Source organism: Orbicella faveolata, unplaced genomic scaffold (assembly GCF_042242905.1).
Source record: "Orbicella faveolata isolate gen_17 unplaced genomic scaffold, um_ofav_v1 contig_12, whole genome shotgun sequence".
NCBI classification, from domain to species: domain Eukaryota; kingdom Metazoa; phylum Cnidaria; class Anthozoa; order Scleractinia; family Merulinidae; genus Orbicella; species Orbicella faveolata.
The window spans coordinates 2,261,267-2,278,173 of record NW_028301539.1 but is presented as its reverse complement, the minus strand read 5'-3'; the positions used below and the strand labels follow the sequence as shown (position 1 = coordinate 2,278,173).

The following is a 16,907-nucleotide window of genomic DNA, read 5'->3' as shown; positions in this document are numbered from 1 at the left end:
GACAGCTATTGTAAAAATCCCTGCTTAATACAGCATTGAGCTAAAATGATGTCAAAAATTGGAATCTGATCATCTACCACTTTATTTATTTTAAGACAAACATTGCTCTTGAGTGTCCATTTACTTCAAAAACTAAAACCTATCCAACCCTTTCTTTTCTCTTGTGTTCACCTTCCATGTGAGCCAACATACATCCATATATGTATTTCAAGCAAGAAACAAACCTACAAGCACATAGATGTTCAAGATACAGATCAAATCAACAAACAATACCAGTCAGAGTACTACTGATGTATCAAGTTTATCAACCGTGGATGGAGTAACTTGAAGTGACTAACAATTTTGATACATTGATAAACGGGAAGGTTATGAAAACTGAACGAGAATCAACTAAGGAATATTGTCTTGACTAACCTGTAAATTCTCAATTAACTTTCATAGTCTTGTGTAGCAATCAGTACAAAGAATTAAAATTTTGAGCTTTGGAGTGAAAGAGAAAAGACTGTTTCAGGTGATGATAATTTCTTGATACTCCTTTAGTTTTGCTTTGTTGTATGATCTTTATCAGTTCTTCAAGTCGTTATTGCACATTTTCCATCCCATGGAATTTTTTGCACTCTTTAATATTTGCTTGGTTAGTCTCCTTTCTTTAGTTCTTGATTTTCAGCTGGTTGCACAGGGGTTGAGTCTAACGGTTTTGTAGGCTGTAGATGAGAAGCGAAAAGTGAAAACATGAAAATAAATTCAACATTTATGCATCATACAAGGGTCAATTCAAAGGGTGTATTTATAATATAGATACATATGAGTCTTGCAAGAGTTCTTTGCAAATAAACCCATTGTCACCCTAATGATCAATATTTGTTTCCAAGCCTGTGGAACTGTCAGATCACTTTGTCGTCCTCTCCATTGGGAACCTCTATCAATTTACAAAAGGTGACATGGATCACACAGCGTGGGTGAAACCTCTCATCAAAATGCTTGTGAAGATTTCAACAGAGTTGATAAGAGTCACTGGGAAAGTGTGAGAGTTTCAGGCCACAAGAGCAAAAGTTTGAGCTCATGGCTACTCTTAATATCTGTTTATATGCAGCTCAATGCTATCAAAGAGGCTGTGATGTGACATGTGACCTATTGAAAGATTTAAAGAACCACTGACATATTGAGAGAGCTTTTAGGATTAAATCTTCAGAAAAAATATGGCTCAACTCCTCTATTTTAGCTTGTACCAAAATCCACAATATCAGCAAAGGATTTTCCATTTTGGCATGAAATTGTTTTCTCACCCTTAGGTTCTGCATGACTTTTTTTGGTGGGCAATAGCTTCTACAACATTTTTTTAACATCAAAAATAGGACCTGTATAGTAGGAAGCACTTGCTCAATTTTTTTTCCATGGCTCCCCTTACACAATTTTTTTTCAGCCGTTTTTGCCATACAGGACTTTTTCCTGGAAATTGTCCAACCCACTCTTTCTCTGTCAAAAATTAATGTTCCATCCCTAAGTCAGAACTCTTGTCTGTTCTATCATCCTACCTGTGTTTCACCATCTTTACCATGCCCAGCCCAGAAAGGCCTACCCCAAGGAGGCCTCTGAAATGGTGGCCCATGAGGACCATGCCAGTTGAACTGGTGTCGACAGTTTGAATATCCAGCACCTAGACCTATGCCAATCCCTAATGTTACAGGCCAGGCAGCTCCTTAAAAAAAATAACAAAGGTATTGGTCTTCAACAGGAGGTAAAGGACATGCTGAAAAAATCTGCAAAAGTGTTCTAAAATCTTCTTGAACTCATCCACAATACGTGAGAAAATTAGGTAAGCAACTACATTACATACGGACACTGCACAGATGCAAAAATCATGTTGTATACAGTGACATTTATAACTTGTGAAGTTCCACCTATCTGTTAGCATTCTCGAAGTTGAGCTTCCATGGGCCTAACATGTATACAGTTCCAGGGGGGGGGGTACTCCCTTAATATGTGCTATATAGATATGTGTGGCCCCAAAGGGTATGGTTTTTCAGCTGTTTTGGTCATAAATAAGGTATCGATTTTAGCTGATTTTGGCCATTCTGGTCATAAATAGGGTATGATTTCTGCACTCTAGCCTTGACATGGGTATGTTTTTATGAAGATGCTACTTTTTCATTGTTATCAAAAAGAAAATCAACAAAAGCCCTTCACAAATTATGTTTACGGTAATTTAAGATTGTTCTGCACCAGGGAACTTATTATAACGCAGGTCAGAAACAGAGTTTTGATTTAAGAGTCAGGTCATAAATAGGCTTTCGAAATTTTTGGCCAGGTCATAAATAAGGCAGGGAATATTGCAGATTTTGGTCACAAATAGGGTAGGGGTTTGGGAAGCTGGCCGCACACCCCCACTCAATTTTTTCTGGGAGTATCCCCCCCAGCCGTATTCGTTGGCCATTGAGCCAAGTCTGACCTTTTGTGACAACCGCTGAGTGCTGTAATTTACGTTTTCCCAGCAGTTAATGAAATAAACACAGTTCGTTGCTGTCATAGCGGTTACCGACGATCCATTTCTTTTGGGAACAACCATGCTTTGCATCAACGTCGATAATCATTTACTGCGCCTTTCAATCACATGCGGACTCTAAAATTCAAAGCTCAACCGACAAATGCGTTTTTCGCTACCCCCCCCCCCCTCCCCCCCAGGATACAGTTCTTCCAATTATAAATTACACCTTATTCTTTAGGCATTTGAGCAGAAAAGAAAAAATAAAGGCTTTCTCTATTATTTATCATAATGAAAAGTACTTCAGTAAGCCACTGCATTTGGGGAGCAATAACCTTGTACTAGTTTGTCAATATCATCCCACGCGCAAAGCCATTCTTGAAAATAAAAATTTCAAAAATATTTAGATAAATAATAATACCACAGCACACACAGAACTTATGAAAAAGCATTCCTGATAGCACATGTTATAATTTGTGTACTACTAATAGCATGGAAGTTTACCAGCTTATTGCAAGTGTACTGTACAAAATTGAGCTTACTTTTGAAAAACACAAGTGAAAATATGCTGCCAAAAACAGCTCCGCCAACTGCAAATGAAGAAAATAATAACAACTTAGAAAAAAAAATCGGTAACATCTTTTATGGATTATTCAGAGCCAAAATACCAGTTTTAAATGTCGTGTCCACAAAGCACCGATCCCATTTTCTTCCCAATTCTTCTTCGCTGGGCCTTCTCGGCGCCATTTTGAATCCTGTACGAGCCTGCAGGATTTTTGCACAGTCCCCGCGCATGCCGACAAGGAAGTACCCCCTGCATTGCCGCATGTGTCCTCTTTCTTTTTCTCTTGAGCCATCATGCCGGCGGTAAGACTTGTAGAGAAATATGTTAACATTTTGCGATGTCTGAACGTATTATTTAGACGACGAAGGTTATGAAATAAAATATAGAGCCTTTAATGCTAGTTTAAACGCATTCCACGGTAGTGTAGCTGGTATAAAACGTAGGCTTTTCTTACTAAATGTCAGGGTATGCGAAAATTTTTTACACACACCAATTTTGTACGATTGAACTGAGTAGAAAAGTCAATTCCTGCTCTTGGTTAAACTGATTTCTTAGTCATAGTACCTATATACAGCCTTATGCCTGTTTCGTCTTAAGTGATACCCTATTTAGCGTAAAAGAAGTCTACGCGATGAAGGTCGTGGAACAAAAACTGTCCTTTAATTTAACACGTCTAGGTCAAACGTGGTCAATGGCAAGAAATATGGCAAATTTTTCTATTCCTGTCTGGCTTCCTTGTCTAAAATGAAGCGATTCTGTTGATGTCAGTAACGACCATCTTGTGCGACATAAACTTCAGCAGGAAGAGACTTCTTAAAATACGGTGATCAGAACTTTGGCTACAAAATAGTTTTGTTCGCGAACAATTAGGCTTACATTTTAGCTGACTATAATTTTAAGAAATTTTTCGAGATGGGTTTTGTAAGAACTGTCATGATCAATGGTTATCTTTCCAAAGCTGAAAAGCATACTTTTTTTAATCACCCCAAGTAACTATCTTGTTCCAGAAAATCTACTCCACTCCCACAGAAAACTTGATTTGATCTTCCCAGCCCTCTGGAAATTCTATTGTAGTTTCATACTTTCCTTTAAAAGCTTTGGGTTTTGAAAACCCTCCCCCCCCCCCCCCCCCCCCCTATAATTTCCAATGATCATCCTTAATCTGTATTTGAAAATGTCTTTACATGAAGAATTTTCTTTTGAGTACCTACACTGTAAGTTGAGCGATTTTTGTATCAAATGCACTCCAGTACATAAAATCTCTTGTAATCATGCCATATTATTATAAATTTACATAACCCAGCCCAATTCATCTTTGTTTTTGTCTTTGTTTACAGAAAAAGAAGCAACAGAAGAAGAAGACGCAGTTGAAATTCACTGTGGACTGTACGCATCCAGTTGAAGATGGCATTATGGATGTAGCCAACTTTGTAAGTGATGTCATGTTTTTTTCAAGGATACTGCTGTCCGGAAACATTTCTTCATTTTAATGTCTGGCATGCTTGTTGCTAAGGAACCATTTTCTAAAAAAGTGTGGTTGATTGACATTGATGAATAGACCATTTTTGTATTCTCGGTATTGGACTAGAACTAGCCTGCAAGTTCTCTGAACTTTAAAATTTATTTTCTCAAGTTCCCTTGGGAAATTGTTTCCAGTGTTATTACAGACAACTATTTATATCTCCAAAAATATACTTAATACACAGTTAGCAGGGATCATCCTTGCCTGATTGCATTGCTTTGCTTAGGGCCACCTTCCCTAAGTGCCAAAATATGTTTTATATTGCAGGAACAATTTCTCCATGAGAGAATAAAGGTCAGCGGCAAGACCAACAACTTTGGCAATGATCTGTCCATAGATAGACAGAAGAACAAGATCACTGTTGTTTCAGACATCCCGTTCTCCAAGAGGTGAGGCTGATGACAACTTAAAATATTACAAACATGGAACTGGCAAGCAACCTGTGGCATCTATTTATGTTGGTAGTTTGGCTGCAGTTTTATTGTCTTTTTGTGAACTTTGTTGGTGTTTGTTCTTTGGAGTGATAACCCTGTGGACTGAGTAATCAGGGATGCTATTTGAACCAAGATTACTGTACTATTCTTTCCAGTAGACTGTGACATGCATGATATTACTACACTTATCAATTGAGTAATGTGTGACAGAACTTTCGTGACAAAGTTTTGGACTTAAAATTGCAGTGTTATCACTGGCAACTTTCCTCGTTTCCAGTGGTAACAATATCGATATCACACCACTGAAATAAGAGCCGGTTGCCCGTGACAACAACAAAAGTTGAACGTTGTAACACGGTCACCAAACTTTCGTCACACCTTACTTAACTGATAATTGTAGTACATTTCAAACAGCTGCTACATGTCATGTACATGTCGATATTGCAGTGATGCACTTTTTTGTTTCAATAAAGTTGATTGCTTGGTACACACAGCAAGGCCTAACAAACATGTATGACTTTTAGTCAGAATGAAAAAAAATTCTTGGTGTTGCCATACTTGCTGTATGGCAACACCACGATTTACAAATTCTTCTCGTGTCTTCCAACATCCCGCATGGTTTATCAGCCTATAAACCATAAAAACTTGTGGTCTATTGCTTAAGTATACTGACAATAAGTTGTAAGTGTACAGAGATTTGTGTTTCATCTGATATTATGAAGTTTTTTTGTGTTGTACCATTGCTTGACCAAAAGTCCACTGTAGCTTTAGATTTCTTTACTGGGGCAGAAATACCATTTTCTTTCATGTCAGGCTGGGAGATGCAATCTCTAAATGCCCTAATAATTGGTACACAGGACTGAGGAGCAAGTGGTCTGGGCTCAAACCCTGGCCGAGGCCATGTGTGTTTGTTGGGGGGACACTTAACTTTCACTGTATCTCTCCACTCAGTTGTATAAATGGGTACTGGTAAATTTAATGCTGGGGTAACCCTGTGATGAACTAGCATCCCATCTGGGGGAGAGTAGAAATACTCCTAGCCACTTATGCCACAGGAACCAGAGATAAGCTCCAGCAATATGAAGTACTGGTACTTGTCTCCAAACAAACTGTACCTTTCTTGTCTTCTTGTCATTCTTGATACATTTGAAACTCTTGTAAGCTGACACTAGAGGTGTAATGGATACATGTAGATGGTCGAGTAACATGTAGTTTGTTTCTTTGTCACAGGTATTTGAAGTATCTTACAAAGAAGTACCTCAAGAAGAACAACTTACGTGACTGGCTGCGAGTTGTATCCTCAGCGCAGACCACTTATGAGCTGCGGTACTTCCAGATCAATAATGAAGATGAAGATGAGGAGGGAGAAGATGAATCTTGATCAGATTCAAATTTGTAACTTTACATGAATGTCTTAAATAAACATGCCTGAAGCTTGTTCAATGTCTAGTTTAGTTGATGTTGACTGTTAACAAGAACAGAGCACGATATAAGTCATGAGGGATTGGTGCCCCCTTAAAATTCCCTTTGAAAGTCAGTGTTGGTCCGTAGCATCTGAATGATGTTCCAGAATTGTGCATAAGCTCAGATGCAGATTTAAGGGAATTAGCTGGGAAAAACTGTGGTAGAGATGAGCATGTGTTGCAAATGTAATCATTTCTCTCAATCCTTGATTGTCACGTAAGGCATTCCTGACATTCTCAAAATTGGCCCACTCCCCAAGTGGGCCAATAAGAAAGTTAGAGAGGGAAAAACGCTTTCTTTTCCAGTTTTTTTTAATACATCCATTTTATTTTGTTTTCAAATTAAAATTACAATTATAACATGCCCGCAGATAGCTGAGCTAATCTACTGTAAGTGGGTCATGTTTACATGAATTATTGGTGCTCATTGACCGAGAATTATTATTTATTCAAAAGTTGTTTCTTACCCCAAGTCAAATCAAAGTTCAAAATCTTTGATGCCCAGATCATTAGTGCACTTGTCTGGCTGGGTAATCACACGCTTGATTGATGTGCTGTCAGTTCTTATAACCCATCAAATATTTTCACTTGCATGGGATTGGTCTAAAAGCGTCACATGACTAAATACCGGTATGGCCTGGCTAAATCTGGGCATAGTTTATAGAGGGGAATGGTTATGTTTTTGTTCTCTTTTTTGGCCTTGATCATGCTCAAAACACAATAGTTGTTTACTACTGACCGAGGAACTAACCAATAAAAACGTTTTGGTTACAAAATTCATGCATAGTGTTTGAATGCAAAACAAAACATTGTGCACGGACCTTCCAACATAAATCTGGGTATCTTTGTTTGCTCCTTTGATGTTTGCCAGGCTTCATAACCATTCCCCTCTACTAACTATGATCTGGAGAATATCTTGAGTGATATTCTCCACTTTTCAAAACTGCCTGTGTTGCACAAAATCTTAGAAGGACAGTCTCCATTTGGTGTAAAAATGAAATATGCTTGCACATTTGTCCTTGGACAATATCTCTTCATAAAAGCTCACAGTTTTCCTTGTGCTATGCTCTCGGAAAACTGTTTCTCGGAACAGATAATGTCCACGGACAAATATCTGCACATATTTCTGTGCCATATGGAGACTATTGTTTATATAACAACAGTTGTTCTGCACTGACCTTAGCGAAAGAAACCAAACAATAACAATACAACAAAATTAATCACGGAGAACATTGGATTGCAGGCTGTGAGCCTCTGAAATGACTGCAGGCCACAAGTCAATGTTGTCTTCCCTCTATTAGCAATCACCTCAAATAAGAATACCAAAGGCCATTTCCGAGTTACACGTACCTTGTGCTTCTGTTTCAAAACAAGTACTAGTGCAAAACCTTTCATATGAAAATGAGTTTGATTTGCATAGAAATGAACCTGTAAGGGAAAACATTTCCATGTGAATGGTTTCACACGAAGACTCGTTTTGACACAGAGGCAAAAGGCAACTCGGAAATGGCCAATTTTTGTTCCAATAAAATTTTGCCAACTGCTTGACCAAAAGAAAGGAAGGCTTTGCTTAAGGGAGGTTCAAGTGAATTTGAGAAGACATGCTGCATCATGATCTAACGAAACTGCCCAACAAGTGCTACCCTAAAAGTGTGAACCCAGAAAACATTTATAAAAAAAATTATATTAAACTAGAGTCCATAAGTCACAAAAGACCAACTTTAGAGACTTGGATGTTTTCAGTGTTTTCTACTTTGTTCAAACACCTTTTGCCAAATCAAAGAGCACTTGCTCTCCAAACTATATTCTGGAAAAATAAATTATGTTGGTGTGATAATGGTGGTTGTATCGCTAGCTCAAATTTCTAAAGATGTTCTTTGGCCTCGTCACACAATCTTCCTTGCTTGACGAGCCTAAAGAGCCTTTGTGTAGGAGGCTTACAGCTCTGCGACTATTCACAAATTCTTAATCAGAGAACGTTTCCAGACAAGATGATCTGCAGTCCTGGTTACTCTGACATTTTTACCAACAAACCTTGTTTAATAGTAATAATAACACTATAATTTCCAACTAAGTACTCTTTTTTTTTTTACAAGAACAACTCGATCTAAAAGGAAACGTTTAGCTTGGGTGGTTTGTTTTCTCATTACAGACCATGTGATGTTCTCTAGTGAATTGCTCTTTTATCCATCTAAAAATATTATTCTTTCATAAATATGTGACTATTTGACGATTTGAAAGCAAGAAATTCTCAAGAATAACATCACATGGTCTGAAAGGGGGCAACAAACCGCCCAAGCTAAAGTGGTGTATTGTTCAAGTCTTCATATGATCTCACAAACACAGAGGTTATGTCACTCCTATGTCTCTATTTGGGCAGCCCGAGTACTGGTATTAAACGCTGTGAGAAGCAGCATCAATAGCTATACATGTAGCTCGAGCAGTTCCTTATTCTTTTCTTGGCAGCTACTAATTATTACTACTTATTAATTTATTTTGAATTGATCAGCTTGTTTACTTGCATAATTTTATGGTTGTCACATGACTTATGACTTTTATGTTTCCCTATGTTCAACTTCAAGTTTCTTCATTTGCACACAACAACAACAACAAAAAAATAGATCAGACACAATTTTGAAAACTGTGGAGGTTTGTCAACGAAAACTCACTGAGTCAAAAAGAGTTCACACACCCAATGTAAGCGAGTTTCTTGTGAAAAGCACATGACCATATGGTTATCTTATCATCAGCTTTTCTACACTTGCTGTCTCAGTGTAGTAAAGACAGTAAAAAACAAGTATACAGTGTATTGCAGCTGATAGCCTATGTAGCAGGCGATTAAAGGGGAGGGATAGGGGGAAACCTTTGGGAGAGTCTTTCAGGCTTCTAGTTTTCTTCTCTCCTTCCCCTTTGGACACCTGCCATACAGGCTAAGCAGCTGACGACAGGTTCAAAATCGATCAATACAAGCTCCAACGACTGATTAATGTAGGATGTATTGCATTATTTAGAAGTAAAAGTGTTAATCAATTCACCTTGCACTCGCTATCACTGTATGTGTTCATAACCTGTGGAAGTGGCCAGAGATATCACTTCTGACTGTCCTGGAGTTTCATTTGAAATGAGGTCTTGAGACTCCTGCTGACTGTCACAGTTTTCAAAAATTTCGACATTTTCTACATGACCTGTTTGTGCAAAGTCAAAAGGTGGTATTTTTACTTTACCTTGACCAGCCACAACAATCAGTTGTGGAATTTCAACAGTTCTCTCCAGCAAGTACTCGCCTTCCTTTACCAAAACCACTTGATTCACTCCATCTCCACCAGGGTTCTTAACCTGTTGAAGAACAATGCATAGCTCTACTGAACTCTGAACAACTTGCATTTGAAGATTGCCATAGCACTGAGTAACTTCAGGGACGTCCTGACCTGAGCTAAGTGTTTAAACATTGCAGCTGCAGCTAGAGCTTGCTGTTTTCTGTCTAGCTCTGCCAAGCTTACTGCCTTGAAGAAGTCACCCAGCGACCAGACAGGGTGAGCTTTCATTGCAACTTCAGCATCATTCAATGCAAGCTCCAAAAATGACACACACTCAGACAGAATTTCTTTCTTTTGCTCTGCACACTTCAAGTAGATTGAGGCTCTGCATGTGAGAATCTGTGGATCATTTGGACATGAATTCAGTACTTCACTGTACAGCGACAATGCCTCGTCCACTTGGTCAAGATTGAGACATCCTTTAGCTTTCTGTTTCAATTTTAAAAACGGACTCTATTGAGGGCAACAGTGTTATGTTCTGGGCAACAGCAGCTGCAGCTAGTGATGGACCTCGCTTGCCAAGGTTGGCAAGACACAGCTTTCCAATAATAGCCTTTCACCCAGGAGGGATCTGCAGTTATTGTGCTCTGACAGTCCTGTAGTGCAAGGTCAATCATCATGATTTGCGCTACGGGTGAGTTTTTTGGTTGTTGCAACAATTTCATGAAGGTGGCAGATCTGTTTGTTAACAACTTAGCATCACTTGGTGACAGGCTCAACATTTGAGTGTATAAATTCAGTGCATCCTAATAGTTGCCTGGAAAATAAAACTTGTTTGCACAATCCTTTAGTATGCTGGGAGTAAGCACATATATGGAAGAACCAGGTATGCTTTGGTAGAATTGGATAGGTGCTTCCTGTTCACACTGGTTCAAAAGTGCTGAGAATTCTGTCACCTGTTTCACATTTCCTAAGAAGCTGAGTACAGCTATCAAACAGAGACAACAGTGTTTCAGCCTAGGATGCTTTTCACTGTAGAACGTCTTCCAAATGGAAGAATTCTCCTCCTCCTGGCTAGTTTTCTCCAAACCCCTCGATAATGTTCTCCAATCCCTTGGTGGCATTCTCCATCAGCTTGAGAGCATTCTCCAACTCCTTGCTGGAATTCTTCCTCTCCTTCATGGCATTCTCCAACCCCTTTTTGATATTCTCCCACTCCTTGCTGGTATTATCCCACTCCTTGCTGATATTATCCCACTCCTTGATGCAATTCTCTAAATCCTTAGTGGTATTCTCAAACTCCTTGCTGTGTTTCTTCCAACAAATCAATGTAACCCGGAAATAATTTCTGAAAATGAAGATGAAATGAGAGTCACTCTTGTTCACAGCTGCAGATTCAAGAACTCTCACCACTTTCTCTATTACTTTTTCTCTCATTGTTGTGGTTAGGCTTTCTCTGACCACTTCTTGAACGAGTTTATGAACAAGAAATACTTTTCTGTCCTCGATGACTGAGATAAGGGAATAACAAGATAGTACCTTAAGGATGGTAGCAATGTCAATTTCAGAACATGCAACCCCTCTCAATTCCACTTGTTCTAACTCAGGGAGGAAAGAGTTCATGATTTCAAAAGGAATATCCCCTGTTAAAAATGCTGCAAAACGCATCATGGCAGCGGCTGCAGGCAAATTTTCTCCAACCCGTTCAAAATTCATCAGCCAGGTTGTATGCCTCTGTACTTAGTGCCATGGCTGGCTGTTGCTCCAAAAGACTTAGTTTAAGAACTCTGTACTTGTCAAGGTAAGTTTTGAAGCTCCACTGAATAGGAAGAGCAGATATATAGGCAGCTGCTTGTTCGAGAGCTAATGGAAGAGCTCCCAGTTCATTCACTAGACTTACTGCTTCCCGGTAGAGGGCTTTTTTATTATTGCTGTTCCTTTGCATTAGGAACAATGCTCCCTCTTTTTCACTGAAACATTGCAACTCCAGGCAATCATCAGTTGAGAGTTTCAAGAAGGTTTTGTCTCTTTCACGGGTTGCCTTGTCGTGAGCAGTATGTGTCCATGCTTGGATACGCTGCCATTTTGTTGCCAAGGCCCTTTACATATCTTCTTCACTCCTGTGGGACAAGTTCGATCTTCCAGTTCATCTGCATTGTCCACTACAAGAAGCCATGGATGTTTCTTCTTGGATAGTAAAGCCAAAAGGCTACTTAGGGTGTCATCGACTTTCTCACTTGGCAAGGCACTAATATTCAGAAGAGCAAGGTTCTCTACAACTGATTCATGGATGTTTTCATCACTTTCACCGTTGATCCAGAGCACTCCACCTGGGAAACGATTCTTACATTTCCAAGCAAATTCTACAGCCAGAGAAGTCTTGCCACATCCTCCAAGCCCACATATGGTCTTAGTACAACAGGACGTTCCTGGACAATTTTCACCACTATGACATGGGGTTAGATTTTGTTCCAACCATGCCAAGGCTGAATCGCGGCCCGTGAACGCTGTCAACCTTGCTGGTGCAGTGTATATTGCCTCGTTGTCATCGATGCTATGTTCCTGCAAGGGTGTTGCTTTCAACGTTTGTACTTCTTCTTTGACTTCCAGGAAATCCTTTTGCAAACCTGAAATTGCGGTTTTGTTTGTAACTACGTCGTTAGCCACTCTCTGTACTTCATATTTCACACTTGAGAGATTGATCTCTAAGTTTGACACTCGAGATTTCATAGTGGCTAGTTCCATAACAATGTCCCGCAGGCCACTTGTCAAATATTCCACATCCTCACTGATAGGGTCACAGACTCCTTGCAGATCATCTCGCTCATTAAGTTGCCTATTGAAATCTTCAACCGTGTTTACGACCGTCGATATTTTCTCTTGAAGGTTTACTACTTCAGTATTCAGCTGTTGTCTTAACTTGGCAATCTCTTCACTGCTCAAATCGCCACGCTCTTTGATTTCAGCCACCTTCTTTGTCAACACATCCAAATCATCTCGGTTCTTGGTCACATCCGCAACCAGTGACTGACGGAGTAAACGAAGAGCCTTGAGTTCAGAATCTAGGACGTTTACCAGACCGTTTCTTTGTAAGTCTTGCAAATCTTTTAATGACTCCTGGGCATCTTTGTCAGAGCTGAAGACTGGGTCTTTTAGCAGGCTCTCAAGGTGGCCAAACATGGTAATGACATCTGCATCTTGAAGTTCTTGCCTTGGATCATGTGCCCAGTGATTCCTGCACTGGTCCCGCACCGAAGTCAAAACCGTCCGACATACTGGAGGGTGGATAACAGGACACCACTCTAACAGGTTCAACAGGCCACCGATATCTGTGGTCCCCGCGTGAATGACATGAGTTTTCCGCATTCCAAGGGTTGGCATAAAGATTTTGGCAATTTCCCACGCCCCAGTTGGAGAACCCCATAGATTTCTATCACTGTTATCCCAGCAAATCTTTGGTCGTCCAGACTTGTGCAGACGCTTAAGTTCCATCTCCCACGTGACGCAACTACCACACTTTGAACGGCTAAGTGTACAAGTACATGGAGGAAGTGACTGCAGAGGTGGGCTGGAAATAAGGGATTGGTACCAAGCCTCCATCCTCCTTTGGATTAGTGGTGCAATTCCATTTTTGGCTATGTTCAGGGCACATCCAACCATCACCCAGTTTTTGTGTTCCTTTTTGTCAAGATCTGCCACCCAACTTGCAGTGGCCATTCTTTTTCTTTGTCGAAGACTGAAAAATGTAACGAATTATAAAATATTAGTGTGAAAGTAAACACAATCTAGATTATTGTTAAGTAACCACTTTCTGTTCCTCCTTCCACTTGAACGAAATTCAGCACAAGCTGGTCACTTATTTCCAAGATGTTACAACAGAGAATTAGTTAGAGGTAACCAGACATGGGAGAAAGATCAGGCATTTCGAGCAACACTTCATTCTGAAGTGACCCTGGTTAACAGCGCCCAGAAGTAGAGCTCCCATATAAAAGCTGACGATGTATCCCTCTGATATCATGAAAGGAAACCCTAAAAGATATTTAACTCTCACTTTGCTCGTGTGACAGACTCGTTGCCTGGATTTTTCCTTGACAGTTTTTGGCAACGAGGTTTTGCGTGTAGCCCAAATTCATTCCACCCGTAAATGATGATACCAATTCTTCAATTAAACTAGATTCATCCATATAAGTTGTAGGTATGGATGAGAGATTCACCTGATCCTTCCAGGGCTTCGTTCATTTTTTGCGTTACATGAAGAATTTGGACTTGTCATCATGTTTTGTGATTAAGTGATGTTTTTATATTGGGTTTTAAGGCCAGATGAAATGTTGGGCGGGCGTGGATTGCCACACATTTGCTGATTTTTGAGAAGTGTAGATCAGCTCATTCGTGAATTCAGTCAAAAAGTTGACAAAATACGTAACACAGTTTTACTTAACTTTTGTTTTCACTTAAAGGGAGTTTATAATTAACGTGTACGTCCTGGTTTTACGCTTAAAATAGGAAAGAAAATGAGAACCTGCTGTACAGAGATTCTACTACTTGGTCACGCACCCAGTCAGACTAACTTGGCTAAGTAAGGGCCTCACTAAGCGCTGATGATCGCATAAAAGCGTTACTTTCTTTGTGGTAACTTCTCGGACAAGGATGACCGTTCCTGTATATGTTTTAAACGGTGTCACATCTCCTTGAGTAATCTCCTACTGTTTTGCATTTTGCATTATTTCTTACAGTCATGGGCTCCTGTTTCTTAACAATGCCAGTGGGCTTTAACTTCATTTATTGCCTTTCTAGCTCGATACATCATGTTATGTCATTGCTTGTTCATACACCTATAGTTAGATCAAAACAAGTGGATTGTCCACTTGTTTTGATCTTACTACAAGACTATGGCTCTAAATTAATAGAACCAAACTACTGTAATAATCCTCTTGCATTGTAATAAACTACAACTTGGTTTTCAATGTTAACAATCCTCGGACTCGTCTTGTTTATGTTACTAGCTCGATATATAAATGATATATGACCTGCAGATTAAAACACCAAAACTGCCACTGCTTCCAGACGATCCCTTTTTCCAAGTTGAATGGCTCATGGCCGCTTTGATTCCAACTTAAAATGCCCTAAAAGCTAACAGGATAGCGCCAAAAGTAGGTATTTATAGATTTCTGGGTTACTGTTACAACGTAACATGACAGTTTCTCAACACTGAGGAACATCTGAGTGAAAAATAAGGTCGATAATTTCACCAAAGTGGAATTTCGTCTGACAGGTGATTCACCCAACTATAATTGGCCGCACCGAGAGTTGACCTGACTACAAGCAGCTTGAAAAAACAAACTCACAGTAAAATGTCTTTGGGAAATTCAGTATTGATATGCATCAGGGGCACCCAACGGATCGTTTCGGTAAATTATCTGTTCGGAAGGCCTTTAATCCCCTCTGATTTTCTTATGTCTGTTGTTTTCGGATTGTTAAAAATGTCGTTTTGGGTACCGAAAAAAGGTCAGCTATCATTTTCGGAAAGGCAATGAGACCTAAGGTTTTCGGGAAATGGACAAAAAAGCCCTAATAGATTCGAGAATACTTAAGTTCCCCTAGAATAACCGAACAGATAAAAATTTTTTAGCGCCACCTAAAATTAACCTACAGAGCCTAGTAGAGAGGGATTTCATTGCTCTCCATTGGCATTTTCTGTCTGTTCCCTATATGAAGAAATATTGTACGAAAGTTTAAATAGGGATCATGAAATTAAACTCTGTCACTACGTTATTAGCCTCCTAAGCAGAAGCTCTTTAGGTTTGTCACCCAATCTTCCTTCACCACAAAGAAAGAAAGTTTGCGTGACCAGCCCAAAGAGCGTCAACAGAGGAGGCCACAGCGTTATTTGAGCGTTACGCTATTTGAAATTGCAGAAGTGTCGTATTTCACCACTTGATATGCAAACGATTTGTTTGAATTTTCAACTCTTCATTTGAAGAACGAAGTACTAAGAAACGAGTTCTGAAATCAAATTTTGTAAGAATGAATTCAATAATTCAATTTTTGTGCAGAACTGTTGATGATTTAGTGAGTGTTTTGACTGCAACATGGTTGAGAGATTTCATTGATTTCCTTCGCCGAAATTCATCCCCAGTCTCACTATCTTAATGTACTAGGCAGTAAATCGAAAATCGATTGTATGCGGCGTCAGGTGAATCGCCTTCCGGGTGAAACGACCGTAATTTAAAACCCAGACTTTCTTAAAATCCTTCGCAGTTTTAATATATTAGGTAGCTTTGAACGTCCCAGACATTTTTACGTTCCAAGACTCGTGGGCAGACCTGCGTGAGAGCGAGTATCAGGAGTATTCTACTTGTTAAATAAATGGACACACTAGGTCGTTTCGCACAGAAGACAATTCGCTCGACAGGCGACTCGTTCAGACTAAAAGTCCCTTCGCCATTCTTTGCACACCAAGATTGAAACATAATGCATTCATTCCTTGCTCTTTGAGAGCGCTAATTCTACCCACGCAATACTCCTAACTAACAGTCATGTCTGGGCGAATGGACGTTAGAGTGAAACGACACCAATTCATTCCGTGTTACTGTATCAACTGATCGGGTCACAGCGGAAAACACGAAATGGTGAAATGGCGAAATGGTTCTGCGTTGAGCCCAAATAGCGCTCCAGTTAGCCAAAATAGCGTGCGCCAGGTTAGCCTAAATATCACTGACTCGACAGTGGTTAGATTTTAATAATCGTAAGGGTTAATTAACCCATAAACCAGGCACCCGTCATCCTACATTAACTCTCAGTTACCCGTAGTGCCATGCCATTTTCGCCATTAGACTTAATCTTCACAATGTAATAATATAATGCTATGCTGATCCAGACGCTTCATCGAGCTTGTATGTCTTCCGATATGAACGCGTCAGATGCGAAACGCATGCAGACAAGACGAAAGTAGAATAATAAATGGCGGATAGAGTGACTGAATTTCTAAATCATGGTAGTTAATTAATATTGATTACCGAATGCCACCGCTCAAGTAGCGAAGAAAATCGATGGAAGTACTTCAAGACAAAAATATTCTATTACAACATGTACTTACGCCGTGTGTATGCCTCACAATCCTCGCTGGCAAAAAGGAGCTTTCACGGTGAAAAGCGGAAATAAAAGTGCTTAGATCGGCATATTTT

General features: G+C 39.7%; 2 protein-coding genes and 1 pseudogene across 3 annotated transcripts; 1 reads left to right on the top strand and 2 right to left on the bottom strand.

Moving 5' to 3' along the window:
• Positions 1 to 64: 64 nt before the first annotated feature.
• Positions 65 to 3,325, bottom strand: LOC110045073 (uncharacterized). The gene is made up of 4 exons (XM_020750665.2): positions 3,151 to 3,325; positions 3,025 to 3,072; positions 1,536 to 1,699; positions 65 to 704 (listed from the first exon to the last, which is right to left on the bottom strand). Exons 1-4 carry the CDS (start codon positions 3,308 to 3,310, stop codon positions 636 to 638), a joined length of 441 nt encoding a protein of 146 aa, XP_020606324.2. The 5' UTR covers positions 3,311 to 3,325; the 3' UTR covers positions 65 to 635.
• On the top strand, positions 3,281 to 6,446 carry LOC110053661 (large ribosomal subunit protein eL22-like). The gene is made up of 4 exons (XM_089282005.1): positions 3,281 to 3,349; positions 4,385 to 4,477; positions 4,837 to 4,958; positions 6,234 to 6,446. The coding sequence occupies exons 1-4, from the start codon at positions 3,341 to 3,343 to the stop codon at positions 6,382 to 6,384; spliced, it is 375 nt and encodes a 124-aa protein (XP_089138131.1). The 5' UTR covers positions 3,281 to 3,340; the 3' UTR covers positions 6,385 to 6,446.
• Positions 6,447 to 6,760: 314 nt separating this feature from the next.
• On the bottom strand, positions 6,761 to 16,907 carry LOC110053662 (uncharacterized; annotated as a pseudogene). Its single transcript, XR_016205322.1, has 2 exons — positions 16,820 to 16,907; positions 6,761 to 13,459 (listed from the first exon to the last, which is right to left on the bottom strand). The product of XR_016205322.1 is annotated as an uncharacterized LOC110053662 (transcript).